Genomic DNA, 20,683 nt, shown 5'->3' with positions numbered 1-20,683 from the left:
AGTCCCACGCCCATACTGGAGGCGGGTGGTTTCTACAGACTTGCGTATCTGCATTTTTCTTTCATGCCAAGATAAGATCTCCAATAGACCTGAGGCAATGGAACATGTTGAGCATTGTTTCAAATGCAGGTGACCTAAACACACGGATTGTTTCACTATAATAGAGACGATTAGTGGAAGCATAGACTTCTAGTATCAAATGTTTGTAACACATTCCAGGGATAAACGAAAGGTCAAGATGTGTAATGTTTACTCAGACTGGTGTCAGTTAAGGCGTTTTAGTTATGCAAAACCTTGTAAAGTAGGTTTTAAAGCGTTATTTGATATATGTCAATTTGAATATTTCTTTAAAATAGTCATTTGAATTATTGTGGTGTTATGACATGACAAGAACATGCCTTTTTATTTACTGTTTTTAATGTGTGAATGTAATGTAGAGTTAGATGTTTTTGAGCCATGGAGAGTGGCATGAATGTGTGGGGGGTGTTTGTGACTACTTTGGGAAAGAAGTTATTTTCGATTAGCTTTCGATTAATTTGCATCTTTAAAAGAAGACCGGGGGTTATTTACAACTATTTTGAATTGGACAAATAGTATCAGTCCCCATTGTGTGACTCCTTCAAAGTTGGTTTTCTCATCAGCTGACCGAGCCCCTGTGCTTTAATACAGTATGTATATCAATAGAACCTTGTGGAATGACTGTAGTTGTTGAAATGGCTGAATCCTGAATAAGGATATTTCAATGTTTTGGCCAAATATATTTAGAAATACATAAGCAGAATTGACCCACTCTTGCCAATTTTAGGACTAAATATTTATACTCAAGCTCTAGGTGGCGGCAGAAACCAACAAAACTACAACTGCATTACTGGAATCTGCCAGCAGGTGCCGATGCAGACCTTTGTATCCTTACTGCTGTCTTTGGGGTCAAGTTAAGGTCTTTCACAGAAAGTGTTTTAAGTGTTTAAAAATGAAGTTTGTATTGTTATCAGTGTCAGGATGTATATTGTTGACAACTCTATTTTGCTCACACATTCAAACAGCAGAAAATGCAGATAAAGAGATAAACATAAAAGGCAAGTGGTTGATTTAAAACTATTTTGTTTTATTTAACACTGACAGAAACATAGTAGCAAAACAACTTTGATATTTGACAGAATCAAAGGGCAACACTGACAGTACAGGGTGTTCTCAACAAGAGCATGCAATGAATCCACAGAAAGAGCATTGGGACCTATGTTACAGTGAGTGTGCTTTATTTAAGTATGCAGCAGAAAGAAAACTTAGTATGAAAAGTTCTAGATATAGACTAATGGTTTTCCTATTCTAATCCGCACTTTTTTCCAGGAAGACAAGCATACTACAACTGTAATAAAAGGGTTTTTATTGTTCCCATGTTTTATCAAAGCTTCAGGGAATATGAGGAATTCTGTAATGCCATTCACTTGAACTTTGCTTTATATTTTAATTTGCTAAACGGTTGATGTTTATCATATTTACTGACTATGAATGAGTCTTTCTGAAAGCTGTTCTGAGCTGCTGAACCACTTCTTCAAGCATAAGTTAATATCTCAATATTTAAAAAAGATGTACAGTATAAGTGCTATCGATGATTGATAAATGTGGTTAATGTCAAAGAGAACTTGTATTTCGAATCTTTACAACTGTTCTTTACTTTCAGCTCTGTATGGTTTCTGGAAATGTTGTTTACCATCACTGCACATACATCCATTTTGGAGGCAGGTCAACTAATGTACTTAGGACACAAAAGAAGATGGCTTTTCGAGGAGCACCAACTTATTTAAATATGAAAGCCAAAAATGAGCCACCATGGTTTAACCAGACCAATTAAAACGCCTCACCAAGTTAGGATTTGTTAGGTATTTAGCTTGAATGTTGTAAAGCATTGAAGAATGAATTATTAATATGGTTAATTTTCAATTCATTTTTCGAGTGGTTGTGAGGACCAATGGTAACAGGAGACAACAGTGTTGCCACAGCAACCAAAAGCAAGATGCGGGACTGACCCATTCTGCTCATAGTATCTCACTAATCACCTATTTAATTCCTTTCCATACGCTCAACAGAGACTCCGCCCTCTCCAGCTTTCTTATTTTAAATGTGTTCACGCTGATAGGAGTTGAGGCTGATTCCAGGTACGAACCAGTCGGGGGTTATTGAGTTGCTATAGCAACCAAATTCCAAAACCACAAGGTTGTTGCTGTGGTAACATTTATTTTTACCCTGGACGGATGAGAATTCCTTGTAATGGTGCTGGCTGCTCCTTTACCTTCAAAACAATTTAACTGGCAATAATAGTCCTTAAGAATCTTTTAGGGTGCTTCAATTATTCATGAGGACTGTGGTGTATTGGTAATGTGTGTATTGTGTTTAAAGTACAGTTATATGGATATGTATTTTAATAGGATGTTTCGGTTCAATAAGGTCTAACAACAGTATTTGTGTGACATGCTTACCACAGAAAATAATTGTCATTGTACAATTGCCTGAATAGTATCTTATACTTTTAGACAAATAAAAATCACTTAGTGTGGTATACACAGATAGACCTTGACCTGTAAAACCAAAGCATTCCTTTAAAATAGTTGTAAATGATAAAATGCAGGCCGTGAATCCCATGCATGTAAATAAAATGTGTGGTGGTCACCGAGAAGATAAAATGTCAAACAAACAAACAAAAAAGAAACAGGGCGTGGAATAGCATCTCATTTTAATAGTAAAGTGAGAAGTTTTAATACACAGAATGGTATCACCAAAACATGTCACAATGATACAGCAGAAAGTACATGATAAGCAGAAAGTCTGATTTATGTTCCAAAAATCTCAGTACATTAGCAAGCGTGTTAACAGCACTATAGGAGAAAAGAGAGCATTTGCACCATGTCTGAAGAATTACCCTGATAAACTACTAAAACAGTGTTCAAAACCAGCAGTAACAGATTACAGAATGTGTGGTTATAGTAATTGTTATAGTGTTTGATCCCCACTTCAAATCAAACAATGCAAAAAGATTACAAAACAGTACAAAACTGACAGAGGATTGTTTGTATGTTTTCAATGGATGATCGTTAAAAAAGGCACAATGGAAGGTACAAAATCGCCCGAAGACATTAATGGTTGTAGAAATAAAGGGAATGGAAAATCCGTTGAAACTGTAAAGATCAGTTTGTGCAGATTTTTTGTGCTAGTGTTCATTTTATAGAGATGATCTACAGACACCACAATACCATCAAAGCTCTGTGAAAATGTTAAATCAGAAGTTACTGCATTTTGCTACCACACGTTGAATTCCATCACCTTCCTATTGTACATAAAACTTCCTAAAATGTAAATGATCAGGTCTGATATTCTGTTTTTTTTTACTGAGACAGTCCGTTAACACTTTACAATAGGGTCCCATTTATACATTAGTTAATGCATTAGCTAACATGAAATAACAATGAACAATATATTCTTCAGCCTTTATTAATGCAGTTACTGTTAATGCATTTGTTCAATTAAGGTTAACAAATAGACCCCCACTGTAAAGTGTTATCCAACAATATGTACACCATCACTGAAGGAAATGTTTTTCAGCCATCCTCTATGCAACATACCTTTGGCTTTCTGAAAATGACACTGTGCCTTACATTTTCAAACTTACTCATGCAACCAAAACCCTCAGAAAATAATTCTTATTGTGGTTATGTCCTACGATTTTTATCAAAACCTTGATTTCCTTTGAAACAAAAGCTTATGGCTTTTGCCCCCCCTCAGTTTGCAAAGGTACCTTCAGAGCCACAAACAATAAACAGCTGTTTTTTTTAGAATGCAAAGACACAGATGAGGGTGTTTTGGAGTAGGCTGTACTGTACATAGTATATTTACAGTGGTATGGAGTGACTTCAATGGGTTCTGTCCCAACAGTTTGGGGCTTTAAAACATAGTGAACCATTGCACGATGAGAGAGAGAGAGAGAGAGAGAGAGAGAGGGTGGGTTTAAAAAGTATTAATAAAGAGCATTGATGTTGCAACACGTTTTTTTCTTCCTTTTTTCTTTTTCTTTTTTTTTCTTTTTTCTTTTTTTTACAAGTCAGACTATCACACCCTTGTAAAAACAACTATTTGCTGCTTCGAATTCCCCAGACCAAGCTTCTTAAAAAGTCATTATGAAAAAGTTTAAATTATTGTTTTAAAAAAAGGATGGTTCAATGTCTAAATATCTGACTTGCTGTGTGATTACATTTTTAGTTCTTCATATATAAAAAAAAGAATTTCAACAGCAGATCACATACAAATTTGAGTGTTTGTCATCATAATACAAGTGTAAACTGCAGTATATGCCCTGCATATACTTGACATTTCCATCAGTCACTACAAATCGGTTATCAAAAAATAGGAAAGAAAACACAGAAAACGAATGCATCAAATTCACAAGCAGCAAATAGTGCACAGACCATTGCTGCAAAACCTAGAGGATTAAAACCCGACGGTCAAGGGCAGCCATGGGGATGTGTTCAATCACCCTGGACACTAGGGTGGCGATGTTGATGTTTCCAAGACAAGAGAGCACCAGAGATACCTCTGTGACTGGCCGATCATGTTGATTGACAGAGAGAGGAGAGTCTACATCGACTCCCCCTGTGAATCTTCATCTTCCAGTGACAGGGGCAAGTAGAGATCCTAGAGATCAAAGGTTCAGTGTAAAACAGAGTGAAAAAAGTTACTGACTATTTGTGTTATTTTATTTCTTTTTAATTTGTTTCTATTTATAAAATACAAGATTTCTAAGGGATATGGAATCAACTACACTGTAAAAAACATAATTTTACTCTTATTTTCGTGTTTTTAGAAACAGATTTTCCATCTAATTACAGAAAAAGGCTGTCAATTTACAGGGTCAAGGTATTTTTATATGTCAAATTTTACAGAAAAACAGAAGAAAACCATGTAATTTTACAGGGTACATTTTTTATTTTACGAGATATTTCTGCGTCCCCAGCTGGCAGAAAATTGATTTTCTACAGGATTCTTTTATGGGAGTCATGATTGCTTAATGTTAAAAAAAAGTGATTGCGGATGAAATATCCCCTTGGGTGTGTTTTGCAATAAAGGTCAGCTGAGTGTACATCATCCCATTTAATACATGGCAGCTTATCAAATATTTGGAAAATATTGCGGGAAAAAAGTAGAGAAAAGATTTTAAACAATGGTTGAACAGCATGTACTAAGAATATTGCAAAACTTAAACATGAACATATAGAAAACACAAGTACATATATCCAATTGCTCAATGAGATAAAAACTTGCTTACTAAAACACCTACGTGCCAGAAGCTGACAACAATTACCCATATTGCACTACAAAATGAGCAGCCAATGAACAACTATTTGCAGTTACTATCTTGTGTGTTGGCAATAGATTAATTTTGCATGTCTCCAACATAAATTGACGGCTTGTTGGAAAATAATAAAATTATACTGAACGCCAAATCACTTTTTATTGGACGTTTTTTCCGATGGCTACAGTATACTTTAAGGGTTTTATCAGTTTTATTTATTTGCATTGGTTTTATTAAAACAATTTCACTCAACTATGTTACAACTGCATTGACTGAACACTTGGTAAATCAATCTGACACGACACAAATAAAACATGTCATGTATACGGCGTTCACAAAGTTGAAACATGCATTTCTGAGAAATTAAAAAGGGAGGATTTAAGAGAACTCCTGACATGTATTTTTGAGTAAACAAATTGATAGTGCAGAAAAATGGAGGAATGGTTACGGTGTTGGGAAGTGGTAGAATGTTACCTTCTGTTTGCGGGAGTTGCCAGGGCTGGTCGGGGTCGAGATAGGAGACTGCTTAGAGATGGGGGTAGAAAGCTGACTACTGGAGCCTGTTCCATTGGCTACAGAGCAAGACAGAGGGAGAAAGGAAATGCAATAAAGTGCAAATGTAAATGCAGGGATAGAACGAGAGCCACAGAATAAGACAGATGGAAAGAAAAGACAAATTGTGGGGTAAGACAATGCATTAAACTAGTGTCCCCTCCTCTCGTGTGTTAATGGAAGGCTAATGCTTGTGTATAATCATGCTGTCAACTGTCGTCTAGCCAGCTGCGACCAAGTGTGTTTCATCTCTCCATGAAAAGACGTGGTTGCTACGATACACTTGAGCTGTGTTTACATGTAAGAGTGGTGTCATGCAGCATCATGGCCAAGGGCACAGTGGGTACTAAAGGCTGTTTCAAGGCCATACAAAAACCTATGGACAATACGCCATGTCTTAGAACTGAGAGCAGAAGCTCAGAAGAACAGCCAAATGCTTGGACAAGAAACAGAAAGTTCGGAGCTACAGAAAGTTTGGAAAAGGGGCTACAGATATAAAACTTGTCCAAAGGTTCTGATCTCAGTCATTCATGTTATAATTTAATGCAAGCTTGTCCAGATTGTAGCTGTGTTTTTGCTCAGTACAGTCCTAAAAGTAAGGTTCCGTTTAAACCAAAAAGGTTTTCCTCATCTGCTTATTAAAGAGAAACGAATTAAATGAACCTGTTACTGTAAATGCATGAAGGTTGGTGATGAATTGAATCACCCCCAAGCGTCATGTTACAAATATTTTGACTTGCTGTATTATGTGTGCTTTGCAAAGTAAAACTTTCTGTTTGTTAACCTTAGCAAATGGATAAGCTTACAAACGGACTTTGAGCAATATCGTTTCACAGGATTTATTATCATAAACTCCAACATATTTACGGAACTAAAGCTATAAACAGAAAACAAAAGAAGATATCTTCTAATAAAATAGGAATGAACATTAAACAAAACAAGAGCCAGATTTGAAATGCACAGAAATGTTTTTTTTTCATTTATTTTAAAAGAAAAGCTGTGCAATGATCCTATAATTTACAAGCAAGACTTTGAAACAAGAAGAAAAGAAATAAAATAGATAAAAACACATTGAAAATATGAATCCAACCACCAGTGAGTGCACAGTGATACAGTAAACTGTAATTTAATACATGACAAGACAAATTAACATCTACAAATGATCTATTTCTTATAAAAATCGTATTTATGAATCAAACCCTTAGCCTTGATTTAAGAGTCAATTAAATAAAAATCAATGATGTGTGTTAAGTCCATGTCTACTGTATTAGTATTAAAACTGACAAATTAAACTCACTTGATATGTTATTTAAGTTTCACTAGAAAATGTATCCCTGCGTGGAGAAAATAAATTTGTGTTTGTCATGGGGTTTTTAACTAAATCACTTTGGACATTGTGAAGTGCACCACAAGATGGCAGTCATAACATGATTCCATTTGCTGTGGCGAGGTCATTGAGGACATACTGTATTATTGTTTTATTTCTATCACTGAAAATCTCATCACCACCCCAGCCACAGTCTCTTTGTCTCTTTCTCCGAAATTGAAAAATGTTCCTGTAACTTATGTGATAAATGTGTGAACTACCGTTTTGTGTATCATTAAATGAAACAATGAAACAGCTCTAATTGTATTGGTTAAACAAGCAGAAATCTTAAGTCAATTTTATATTATTGCACAGGCCGATGCATAAACACAAACAAACACTGGTGATTATGAGATTATGACAGAATAACACAGTAAAAATAAAAATGACAGGGCGTTAAAAATAAATCATAAAAGAACAGAACATTCGTAATCATGGATTTAACTGGCAAATATAAATGGATAACTGTGGACAAATCATTGTGCTAACCCAATTTATTAATGGACAAAGCGTTAGTTTAAAGCTTCAGGCAAGCAATCTGAGCAAGCAAGGTTCCGTTTTGATATGGAATTGATGTGGAGTTAGTGAAGCTTCAATATGGAGTTAAAGGTGTTAAGTTGGCATGAGTCACATGATTATTGGCTCACTGGAATCAGCTGGAGACTTGCAGCGTCGCACAGGGCCAGGGCTTTTAGTGGAGCCTCTTTGTCCTTTAGGGGTCTTCATCACCCGACATTCTACAGTAAGAGTAATACAGAGAGAATTGTACAGTAAAAGATAGCCAGACAAACAATGGGGGGAAAGAGACATATGCAGTATGAAATAATGACAGATCATATAATAATTAAAATATTTAGAATTTGCTAAATTAAAATGACTAAATATGATATCAGTTTAAAGAAGAACGTTAGACAGTTTCAATAATTGTCTAAAATCCCACAGGAGAGGAAATGGCACAATCTACAATAACTGAACGTCATCTCCAATTCGTTTTTTGGAGTGGACAGCTGCAGCCTTACACATGAATGTTAAGTGCTGTCTGCAGTACATTTAACAAAGAGACATTACTGATGCTCAAGATATAAATCTCTTAATAGACACTAATTGGGTATTTAACATGAATTAGCAATAAAGACCTAATCCGTTATTCAGTAAATGCTTTGAATGCAGTTTTGATCACTTTAAATAGTCAGGGAAAATGATGGGCATCATTTATATGTGTTATGTATTATTTATCGTCCAACTGTACTGTCGTTTATCTGAGGAGGTCATTTTTTCAATCACTTTAATGACTTCAATGGATCACATGTAGGTTCATTGTGCAATGCACATAATAATGATTTATAATGCATTTGCCTGGTATACTACATATTGCCTGATATTATATTAGAAATTACAGGTAACAATTGACAATTTTTGGAACAAGATGGGTGACATGCTGCATTTTCTGAATTTAATTTGGTCATTTTCTTAGAAAGCACATTTAAGAGCATTGCAATAATCATAAGTGTCCTTATTATTGTTTTTGCATTAAAATAAATTGCTTTAATGTCTCTTGAATAATATAACTTTACTGTAAACCTGAAGGTTATAGTTTCATTACCCTTGTTTGCACCAACGGGTGCTTTTTCTGTAGAGAGTACAGTTAGAATGAAAATCTGACTAACATTTCTCTTAAACATTTTTTAGTTCGATTTTGGGTACAATCATATAATTTTTTTAAACATGAAGATATTGAACACATGAGATATTATTTAAAAATAAAAATAATACATTATGAATATTTGTATTCATAATTCTATTTATCAAGCCTACCATTTTCATCCAGAGAGAAGTCATCCTGCGCATAGCGAAATTTTTCTGGTCCACAGGCAATAAAAACATCATCGTCGCCAAAGAATTCTTGCAAGCAGGTCACCTACCATTAAAAGAAAGACATGATGAGGAAGACTTAAGCATAAGCATTATATAGACGGTTATGCTCAAAGCAACAATATTTAAAAACGCTACATTTCGCAAACAATAGAGTGCCTGTAGATTATTTCTGATAACAAGCAAAAGAAACCGAAAACAACCTTTACTTGGCTAAACTTGCCTCTCCAATATTTTGAATTTAGACTGCGATACCAAGCTCAACTGCTAGTTCTTTATCGTAAATGTTAGGACTACAGGACCCATTCAACTAATCGTTTGTTTAATAAAATTAACATACAACAAATAGTTTATTTAATACAATTATTATACAATAAAATAATATTATAAACATAAATGAAATAAAATATAGAGTAAATGGTTATTAGCTAATATTATTAGACACTAGCCAGACCCATAAACAAACACAGACTGAAAGTTGACTGCAGACAGTCCAGGTGCACGCGTCCAATAAAATGGTCTATGATAAATATTTCAAAGGCATGAATGCTGTTACTGTACTAAAAAACCTTTACTCAATATCTTTAAAACATTTCTATTATAAGATGAAAAAATATTTTTAAAAGATGTCACTATACTATAATGCAAAAGCGGTCTACAGCATTATTAGCATGTAGGCATTTGAAGTGATATTCTAGGATTGCTGCTATGATAATCATGTACAATAATGCTGAGGATAATACCGAATAGTCTTTGCCAACAGCAGGTATTTTGTGTGCCATTTAAATCCACACAAACACTTTGACATCATTTAGCTGGATCTGAGTGATGCTCACACACAGGCACATACAGTACACACACCAGGCATTTATGCACAGAGAATGTATTACAGATCCTACAGCTGTTCATAATCTGAGACTTGAAAATATTTTAAATGTTTTTAGAGTCTGCCATTCGGCATTCTCTGCTAAAATTGGGTCACCAAAAGCCAATAAGTGAGTCCCACCCCAGTCTATCATTTAACACGCACCCAGACACACACACAGTGATATATGACAAAGCAAATCTATACCCGCCCTTGCTATAAACAGCTGGCCAGGGAGGTTGGGGGATGTCTGCATAGTGGGTTGTATGTGTGTGTGTGTGTGTGTCTGTGAAATACTGCTAAAAATGGAGAAGTGGGCCATTAACAACGACGACGGCCAGCTGTGTCCATCCACCCTTTATTCTGACACCCAAAGTAGAACCGGGGCTGGTGGGGCTGACATGTTCATGTATCACCCTTTACTCGTTCAATATCAAAACAAACCATAAGAAAAAAAGCACTGACTAGGCTTACAGCTACGGACTACCCTGCCCTTTAGTGAAGCAATATCCCTATATCACGAATTCTTTGGTAATCACATAAAGCATCGATGACCTAGATGAGATGAAGCTTTACATGATGTTCTTTGGTGTACAACATGTCATGTAGTAATAGCGAAGCTTATTTTCACAAAAAAATTTGTATTTGATTGATATTTTGTAACGATGTGTAATACGTAGTCATTCAAAACATATCCAAGCTGACATTCAAAAGCAGTCAATCCACCTGTCAATCATGTGTCAGTCCTGCCCTGTGCACCTGCTTCCCCCCTCCCCCAATCTGTGTTGTGCTAAATAGATGGAAATTGGGATTTCTCAAGAGGCAGGGTACGTGTGTGTGCCTGTGTGCATAAGAACCGATTAAAAATTGGGCCATTAAAAACATCTCATGGGACAAATAACCCATGTAAATTATCCCCAGACACACCTGGTCCAACAGAAAATAGAAATCTGAAAAGTTTTGACAAATCTATTTCCAAAATCAATATTTTCTTGAGTCTCTAAAAACAGAGAATAACCTTGGGGTCAAAAAAGGCCAAAGGTCAACAACAGGAGTAGTCTGAAGAGTGCGACAAACCAGGGGAATAGTACAAAGGACAATACAAAGGACTAGAGCACTGTTTCTCAGAATATCCAATCCTATCCAAAATCAAAAGCATTCTGGGATTGCCTTATTTATGAGTAAAGTAACTTTATCCACAAGACCAAGGGATGACAATACCAATTCAAAATGCACTTAGCAGACATGATTGAATAAAGCTACACAAAAATGTCAGCAATAATATAGACTACTGCCACCTTCTGGTATGGGAGAGTTACATTCTCACACGCAAGCACGGAGCGTACACGCAAGTTAGCTGTCGACTTCAGTCTGTCCTGTGTGTTCATGTTCAACTTTCTTTTTACCCGATGTGTCCGCAGCCCAAAATAAGATATCTGACAAAGGAGAATAATACGGTCTTCCTTGGAACAGGCGAGACTGCATCTTTTATGTCTTACAGATTTTTTTACATGCATGTTTTGTATTGTTTGGGTCTTGATACATCAACGCTGTAAGCAGCTCTTTGTAGGCTGAGATTCAGGATGTGAATGTGTACTGTATGTCTGCATGTCTGCATGTCTGCCCTCATCTGTCACCTCATGTCACCCTCATCGAAATGTTCCCGTAAGCCAATGTGACAGATCAATCTCTAAAGTTTACAGCGAAAAAGAGCGAGAACATGAAGCACTTGTGACTGTGTGTGACTGTGTGTGACTGTGTGTGTGTGTGTGTGCGTGCGTGTGCGTGTGTGTGTGTGTGTGTGTGTGTGTGTGCGTGCGTGCGTGCGTGTGTGTGCGTGTGTGTGTGAAATGCCTGAAGTGTGAAATCCCAAACATGAATAAGCAGTGAGTCTCTAACCATAAAACTTCATGTTGGCAAAAAGAACTGATGTCATTAAAGGAACAGTTTACGAAAAAATTTATATCAGAATCTAGTTTTCTCACCCTCATGCCATCCTGGCAGTATTTCTTTCATCAGCGGGATACAATTTCAATCATTTTGAAAAGTATCCTGGTTCTTTCTAGCTTTGCAATAGCATTAACTTGTGCCAAATAAAGCACATAAACCCATTTTAATGAATGTTTATAAATGTCTTCTGAAGCTAAACGTTACATTTTGACCATATTTAGCCAAGATTATTCACACTTTGAACATGCGACTCCACGCATCTCAACTGCGAATCCCATTGGTTCTCCCATGTCCTCGAAATTAAAATTCCTTTTTGGGTGAAATATTCCTTTAAATTAACAGGTTTTCTTTGCACACAAGAAACCTTAAATGCTTTGGCAATATGAATGTACAAATTTGCTATGCCAAACAAGCACATTAAAACTGAAAGAAAAAGCTTAAAAGACATTCACATAAAACATTCTATTGTGCTCAATCATACAGTAATAAAATGAATGAGAGAATAAAGCCACATTATGTTCACATCACTTTGATGAGGTCAGTGACAAACCACTATTGATGATCACATTCGTCCACATTCACATGACCCTGTTTGTCTAGAGACAGTGGCTTAGTTCAAAGACATAGGAAACCAAAAAATGAACTTTTGCATGTTGCTTATTTTCTTGTTATTGAACCAACGTTGCTTCTTGTTTTAATCTCAAATCATTTTATGCATCTAGGTAAGAAAATCTAGTTTTTTAGGAGGATGGTTCGGTCGTGTCACTTATACTGTTATATTTTTATATAAAACAGTATAAATTATATTTTTTAAAACATAATAGTTTTAAAAAATAAAATAATCCTCTGATTTTGTTATAAACGTTGTTTTACCAAGTTTCACAATCTGCAGACATATACTTTATATCAATATGTTAATTCAGTTAAATGACCAATATCAAGTTTAGCTCAAACCGTCAACAGTTTGACCCAATAGTGCCGGCTCTCTTTGCCAGCTTTGATGTCAGATAGTATTGGCTTGGGGTGTAAACGTCGAGTCTTCCCACCACTCTAAGATGCTTGAAGCCATACATTTTTCTGCAAGTGACAGTTTTTCATACCCTTGCTGCCCAGCATGGTCGATTGTTTTGAATGCATCTCATAACTGCTCAACATGCACTTCAGAAATGAAAGGTGTCTGCTGTCCATCTAGGCATCAACAGAACGCCACTCACATGTGGCTAATCGTTTTACAGTCTGTTGACTGACAGCAACAAATACTTTGGCCTTTTTAGAAATACATAATGCATTATAAATCATGTTTGTAATCTAAAAAAACAACACTTAATGCATATTAATATGAATGAATCAAGAATAGCTTTACTTTGCCTTTTGGGAGGCTGTGCATGCAGATATGTGTGTGCATTCATAAGCAACACAAACAGCATGTATTTCAAAATCAAGCTTAAACGCACAGTAAATGCACAGTAACGTACAGTAGATAGGCTATGAATACTGCACATAAAATAGCTAGTTTTATCATTCATCATAACGCTTATTGCTCCCTGAACTCTTTGTAAGTCGCTTTGGATAAAAGCGTCTGCTAAATGACTAAGTGCAAGTCGGCTGTTGCAATGTCCGGTGCACAAGGTATGTAGTAGTCCAGCAGAGATAGCTTTTATAACTAAGTATAGCTAAGCATATACTCAAAATGAAACAGTCTACACACCCCATCCCAGCTTTGCCAGCTGCCATGGCCATGTGACTCCTATTGTCCAATAACCCCTCCCAAACCCACCCACAAAGGTCATACAGGTCACACAGGAGTCCATATATATACGACTTCCACACCTTCAACACGCTTCCAATCTGCAACATGTCAATTATTAAAATCCCTGATTGTTTCCTTGCTCTTTGCTAGAAAGAACAGGCAGTGTTCGCAGACACTAACTAAATTCTGGTTAGCCTAAAAGGTGTGGGGACTACCATTTTCATTTTTCCAACTATGGATTCAATGAAAACTTTTCCAAAAATCTTTCAGGATTCATAACATACTTTTCATTTGAACTATCCCTTTAAGGTTTACTACTAAGACTAATACATTGGTTGTGATTTCATTGTTTAATTAAGATCTGGGTGTAAAAAAGTTAAAAAGGTTAAATATTTGGAGGAAGGTTTCTTAAACATCTCTACAGGAAAGACAAAAGACAATTTTCCCCCTTTCTTACTCTCATCTGTGGTTTCCCCTCCAGGAATCATGCTAATTAATGTCTGCCCTCTTGTAAAAGGGAACAATTTAGGTGAAACTGTGAAAGCAGTAAACCCAGTAGCTGTGTGTGTGTTTGTGTGTGTGTGTGTGTGTGTGTGTGTGTGTGTGTGTGCGCCCGCTTTTCTTTTATGCAAAGCACATGCCAAAAAAAATCAGACAGGAAAGGTGATAGACACACAGAATAAGGGGAGGGTGAGAAAGACAAAAGACCATTAAAGAAGACAAAGAGAACGAATGCATGAACTAGTTTATACAGCAGCATACAAGGACTGAAATAAACATTACTGTTAAGTGGTTTAGGTGTGAGCACAGGTCAAAGGATTTACATTTTTTGAAGAAAATGTGAAGGGTTCTGGACTTTGCATAACAGCACATGCTAATATGTTATAGGTGGTTAGCAAGGTTTTCTTTTAGTGATTTTAGCATTTTGCTATGTGGATGCAAGGTAGTAAGATGATGTGGTTGCAGCATGTAGTTGTAACACACACTTGCTAAAGTGTTTTGAACATACATGTACAGAACATATTGAAGTACTTACTGTAATATACTAAAGTTTTCACTCAATTATACTACAGTACTTTTCATGTGTAAACAAGACAAACAATAAGACCTACAGTAAACACCACACAGAAGCCAGTGTAGACATCAACATCGCTTACACTGGATTTTATCTGCCGTATTGCCGCATTGCTTACTTGACGCGTCCAGCATAAACAAAGTGTGCGGGAGACGAGTAAGTCGTGTCCTTAATCACTTTACTGCTGCTGTGATTTTGTAAATCGGCTCGATCGGGTTTCAGAATAGAATAGAATTCTGTTGAATATTCACAAAACACCTGAAACTTGGCAGGTTTATCTTAACTTCATTAACGTGTCTCTAGTCGTACAGGGGGTAATGAATCCTCCAGTCACTGCACGAGGTTATGATGACAAGGTTACATATGATGATGAAATCCTAGTTAGGTAGGGCTGTAAATAACCTGTCAGACTGCTTCGGGTGAAAACCATTATGCAAAGCACAACACAGAGAAACACTCAGACACACATCATTTTTAATTACTCATAATCCACTTGTTACAACCGAGGTATGCAGCAAAGCATTTGTGAAGCCACAACACGCACAACCTTGAGGCAGATGGGCAACAACAGCAGAAGACCCTACCGGGAACCACTCATCTCCACTACAAATAGGAAAAAGAGGCTACAATTTGCACGAGCTCACCAAAATTGGACAGTTGAAGACTGGAAACATGTTGCCTGGTCTGATGAGTCTCGATTTCTGTTGAGACATTCAGATGGTAGAGCCAGAATTTGGCGTAAATAGAATGAGAATATGGATCCATCATGCCTTGTTACCACTGTGCAGGCTGGTGGTGTAATGGTGTGGGGGATGTTTTCTTGGGACACTTTAGGCCCCTTAGTGCCAACTGGGCATCATGTAAATGGCACGGCCTACCTGAGCATTGTTTCTGACCATGTCCATCCCTTTATGACCACCATGTACCCATCCTACTTCCAGCAGGATAATGCACCATGTCACAAAGCTTGAATCATTTCAAATTGGTTTCTTGAACATGACAATGAGTTCACTGTACTAAATTGGCCCCCACAGTCACCAGATCTCAACCCAATAGAGCATCTTTGGGATGTGGTGGAATGGGAGCTTCATGCCCTGGATGTGCATCCCACAAATCTCCATCAACTGCAAGATGCTATCCTATCAATATGGGCCAACATTTCTAAAGAAAGTTTCAGCACTTTGTTGAATCAATGCCACGTAGAATTAAGGCAGTTCTGAAGGCGAAAGGGGGTCAAACACATTATTAGTATGGTGTTCCTAATAATCCTTTAGGTGAGTGTACACTAGTAAAGATGAGATTTGCCATTAACTTTTTGAAATGGCAGAATGAGGTTTGCTGCTTACCACAATAGAGTACACTTGAAACGTGAAAGGTAAAGCCACCAAAAGAAATGATCAAAGGACACAGAGTATACAGAATATGAATGAATCACTCGGTACTCACTAATGACCCACTAAATGATGTCTTTTGTTTGTTGGGTTTCTGGGGAGTGATGCCTGTTTAATGTGATACGTACATTATGACCTGTGACACTGTCCAGAGCTTCTTTTGACCAGAACACTGTTGCTCACTAACAATACAGGAATGACACAGCATTTTTACACAACAGTACATTTTATGATCTGGTCCACAAGGTTTTACTTTAATTTTGTGCTTCAAAAACACCTCACTTTAAGCTATTTAGGGGTATAGAGAAACTATTATGAAAATGGGTACTCCCAAAAAATATATATCTTGCCAAAACAAACACTCCAACATACTTGCCGATACATTGAGATTTTAGCGACATCTAGCAGTGAGGTTGAGAATTACAACCAATGGCTCAGTCCACCTCTCCCTTTCAAAGCACTACGGTGGCTCTCACAGGACAAAGATGTCATTGTGTTTTCGCTTCTATGTGTTCGTTTTACGAACTGTGGGATTTTAAATGATTTTCTGTGAGAATTTACCATACTTTTTACAATATTTCCAGCAGATCGAGAAGAATCAAGATGAATATAAATTATAACTCAAGAGAGAAGTTGGCCGACAAAACCAGTTTGTATTCCATATTAAATTCTAGATAAATTATTTTAACTAATAAAATCAACTAAAATGTCAGAATGAAAATGAATAAAGTAATTCCCCATGCATCTCTTTGTTGTTCTCACAGAATTGTGTTGTTTTCCTATTATGTCCCTTTCAGATCTTTGTGAGGTCAGACTCAAAAATTATGTCATTAACTGACTGTCTCATTTGACGCTGCTGCCATGACAACTGTCTGGCCAGCTGATCCAAGCAGCTGACTGATGTTAACAGGGTTCACATAGAATTAGTCACACTATAGACTTTCCATTTAAACTGACGGAGAACTGCCTTTTGATGAAACTAGTGAAACTTCACCTACCCAAAACTCGAACATCATCATCTGCCCTTTAATTCATGACATTTCAAATAATGAAACATTTCAATAACATTTCAATATATAAATTAATTATATAGATATTTGCAAACCTCAAGAGAATGGGGGAGATGAATAACCAGAAGCAACATACTTTCATCACGTTCTATCAATTCTATCACACAAAGACCATGCAGTTCCATCAACGTTATGTAGCTGACAATTGTGCTATTTGCAGTCGTAATATACAGAAAGTATATACAGTATATATATATATATATATATATATATATATATATGTTTGCAGTATAAGGGAGGTTGGGTTGGGTACATGCTTCATTTCCTTTCTGCCGCAGTATGTAAAGATTGAACGCACTGCAGTTTGTTATCTGACTGTGAACAGTATAGTGGATTTTGAGATGTCCTTGCCCCACTAAATATCTGTCCTATAGTCAAGCTGAACATAAAGCATCCACTCAGCATATTGTCAATGCTACGGCTAAGGTCCATCACTTGCCTTGCAGATTCGTTGTTGCCATAGCAACAACCTCAGTGATTACTAGTAGTGTATCGCCCGCTCACTCAGCAAAACAGGGAGAGAGAGAGAGAAAGGAGAGAAAAACTCCTCTTGAATGGCTAGACAGATAAGGTGATGTGTGGGGAAATGAGAGAACCTGATTGGCTGAGAGTGATATCATCCGCATATTAATGAGGTTCTAGAGTAGTTTTGTTTCAACCAGCACAAAGACTATGCTGAATTTGAATACTGAATGTTTCGCATCCACACCGCTCTTAACCCTGCCCACAGCATTGATGTAGAGAGAGAGAGAGAGACTGTAGCTTTACACAAGTTACAGAATGATCGAATGAAATAAAAATCAGGCAAGACAAAGAGACATAGTCTGTCATATAAAAACGTCTCCATGTACAATTTTAAGACAAATATAAAAGCAAACTACAGCACCTCTAACAGGTTACTCAATGTCACAGAACCAATATAATCCACATTTTTCTGCATCTATCCAAACCACCAGAATTCAAATTGCGAAGTCTCAATAGTAAATATTTGTAACTTTACCTCTGGTTGAATGAATAAATGAAAAGGTGTGATACACTAGACATGTCTCAGCTATAAGGTGTGATATTGTGAGTCCGGTATTGTACTAGGGGCAGGAGATTTATGGTGTGGAGCACAACCACCAGACTGCAGAGAGGAAGCAAAACAAAATGGCTTCTTGTCTTTGTCTAAGTCTCTTTCTTTTTCTATGACTTTATTATTCCAGAGAGGTGCAGTAAAGTATGCATGTTTATACGTATATAAACATGCTCATTTCTGCGTAGATATATAATTATAAGTGGTGCATATCCATGTACCACAAAAGCGTCATTATTACTATTTCCCATACTCAGGGACCCTTGATGTTTTTTTGCTATTAATAAAGCCTTTGCACATATGTTAAGGGTCAATATGCTATTACTGCTACAGTAAATAAAACTGCTAAAAGTCTCACATACTTCAATTAAGGTAGGAAAGCAAGTCATATCTAGGGACCTGCATATTGTAGCCTTGGGCCAATAAGCAACCACCTAGAATAACACCAAAAAATCAAACTGCAATGCTCACCCATGACTGCCTAGCAACCTTTTACATTTTTGTAAATATAAAAATCTTGTTATTTAAAAACCTTAATATGCTGATGTTTATTAACGCACGCACACATGTCGCATATTAAAGCTTTTTAGGAGTGACTGGTTCCTTGAAAAGCATAAAAACCATCAAGGAGCTGCAAGCATAGTAGCTCATACGTACTGTAAACTCAATAACCCCACACCTAACATTCCGAATGACACCTCCGGAAGGACATGCCGACTGGCAGACTAGCCCAACCCAGCTGGGATCCGTCTTTGTGCAGAGATGTGGTTGCCTAGCAACCAGCTATAGCAGCTGCTGATACGGAAAGAAGAGAGAGGAATAGATAACGAATAGGTATTAAACCTTTGAGAGTCTGCTTTTGCATATCTTACAGATTCCTTTACCCTCAAGTGTCTTTCATGTGTCTCGAACCAGTGCTTTAAAGCATCTCTCAACACAAGCAAAATAAAAATGAGGTATAAAGAATTCATCCTGTCTTTTTTGGTTGGAATAAAATAATATTAACATCTGGATATGCAGTTTCTATTCTGTGTCATGTTATTTACATCTTTGTGCTGACACGCTGCTTGTGTAATGAGGAAAATTGGAATTCGGCTGTAAATTTGCAGGGACAGTGTTGCCATTCAGAAGTTACTAAATTTCAGAATTTGAAGCGGATGTGAATTGTGATAGCCAAAATAATTCAGAATTACAATTTGAATTTCAATACGGGAAGACGAATTGTCACAATTTATGTAGTCTGGAAGGTAAACCACTACAAATGCATATGCAACAAGGCCAGCCACAAAACAATAGTGTCCACCCCTTCTGACATTTGTGCAAGTTGTTAGTCAATTTTTCCCAAAATGTTTTATCCAAAACAATACCTATAGAAATATGTATTTAATTTAGTCTCAGCCTATAGTCTCAGCCTTGACTCTGATAATGCTCTGTCATTCCTGGTTCTATCATCAATCATGCGCATTTCGCTCCACCCCACTTCCATCCGTACATGATTCCAACACCTCAAATCAACGCAGTAATGGACAATGCTGGTTCCGTCTTTACGCAATGATGCTGTATGGTGACAGGAGGGCGTGGTCGTTCAAAATGCATTTTTCCACAAATCCACATTTAATTTTGCTACACTATGTAAATGAAAATACAATCCCATGATCTGAGTAATTCAAAAACTGGTGATCTACTGGGATTTTCACGCACAACTCCAGGTCCCAAAGCTCAAATCATCTCAAACTGGTTTCTTGAACCTGACAATGAGTTCACTGTACTTCAATGGCTTCCACAGTCACCAGATCTCAATCCAATTGAGCACCTTCTGAAGCACCAGTTCTGAAGGCTAAAGGTGGCCCAACCCCGTGTAAAAGCCTTTTTAACTATGTAATTTTACAATTTAAAACAAGCTTGTTTTTGTGAAATGCTTGAGAATTCTGCATTCTTTCCTGTGAAAAATGTATTTTGCTTTGAAATGTGTACATCAACATCCTTCTGTTTTTAAGTGTTGCTCAAGTTCCCTTTTTGGAGCCAGTGGATTTTACACCTGCTGTGAGGGATGGTGTCCAAACAGTGCTTGACCTTGAATGCCTCACCCGGAAGCTGAGATATCAGTGTTGTCAGCGCTTAAGTGTGTGAGACATATGGGACTCCAGTGGGACCACAGTACAGTAAATGCAGCAATTTCCCATATCAAAGAAGAGTGTGTGGGATAGAAACAGATTGATGTTAACTCTGCAGAACACACTAATCCTACAATCTCCATCTGTTAACTTGTGTGTGTGTTATTACAAAGACATTCACACTGCTCAAAGATTAGCAAATCCTCAGAGACACAGACCTTAGAGGAAAGCAATAATTTTAAACGCTTATGCCCCACTGCAA

At 36.9% G+C, this 20,683-nt stretch overlaps 1 protein-coding gene across 2 annotated transcripts in view; it reads right to left on the bottom strand.

The window, feature by feature from the left end:
• Positions 1-2,715: 2,715 nt before the first annotated feature.
• Positions 2,716-20,683, bottom strand: part of LOC306905368 (neuronal migration protein doublecortin-like) — a 30,939-nt gene continuing 12,971 nt past the window's right edge. For both annotated transcript variants that reach the window (XM_079475933.1, XM_079475934.1), the window contains exons 4-7: positions 9,075-9,177; positions 7,907-7,996; positions 5,816-5,913; positions 2,716-4,683 (exon numbers count right to left, since the gene is read on the bottom strand). In XM_079475933.1, coding sequence (XP_079332059.1) covers positions 4,627-4,683; positions 5,816-5,913; positions 7,907-7,996; positions 9,075-9,177 — 348 coding nt within the window. In that variant the 3' untranslated portion in view covers positions 2,716-4,626. The remainder of the gene's footprint in view (positions 4,684-5,815; positions 5,914-7,906; positions 7,997-9,074; positions 9,178-20,683) is intronic.

Source organism: Barbatula barbatula (assembly GCF_947034865.1).
Source record: "Barbatula barbatula genome assembly, chromosome: 2".
NCBI classification, from domain to species: domain Eukaryota; kingdom Metazoa; phylum Chordata; class Actinopteri; order Cypriniformes; family Nemacheilidae; genus Barbatula; species Barbatula barbatula.
This window is presented reverse-complemented; position numbering and strand designations above follow the sequence as displayed.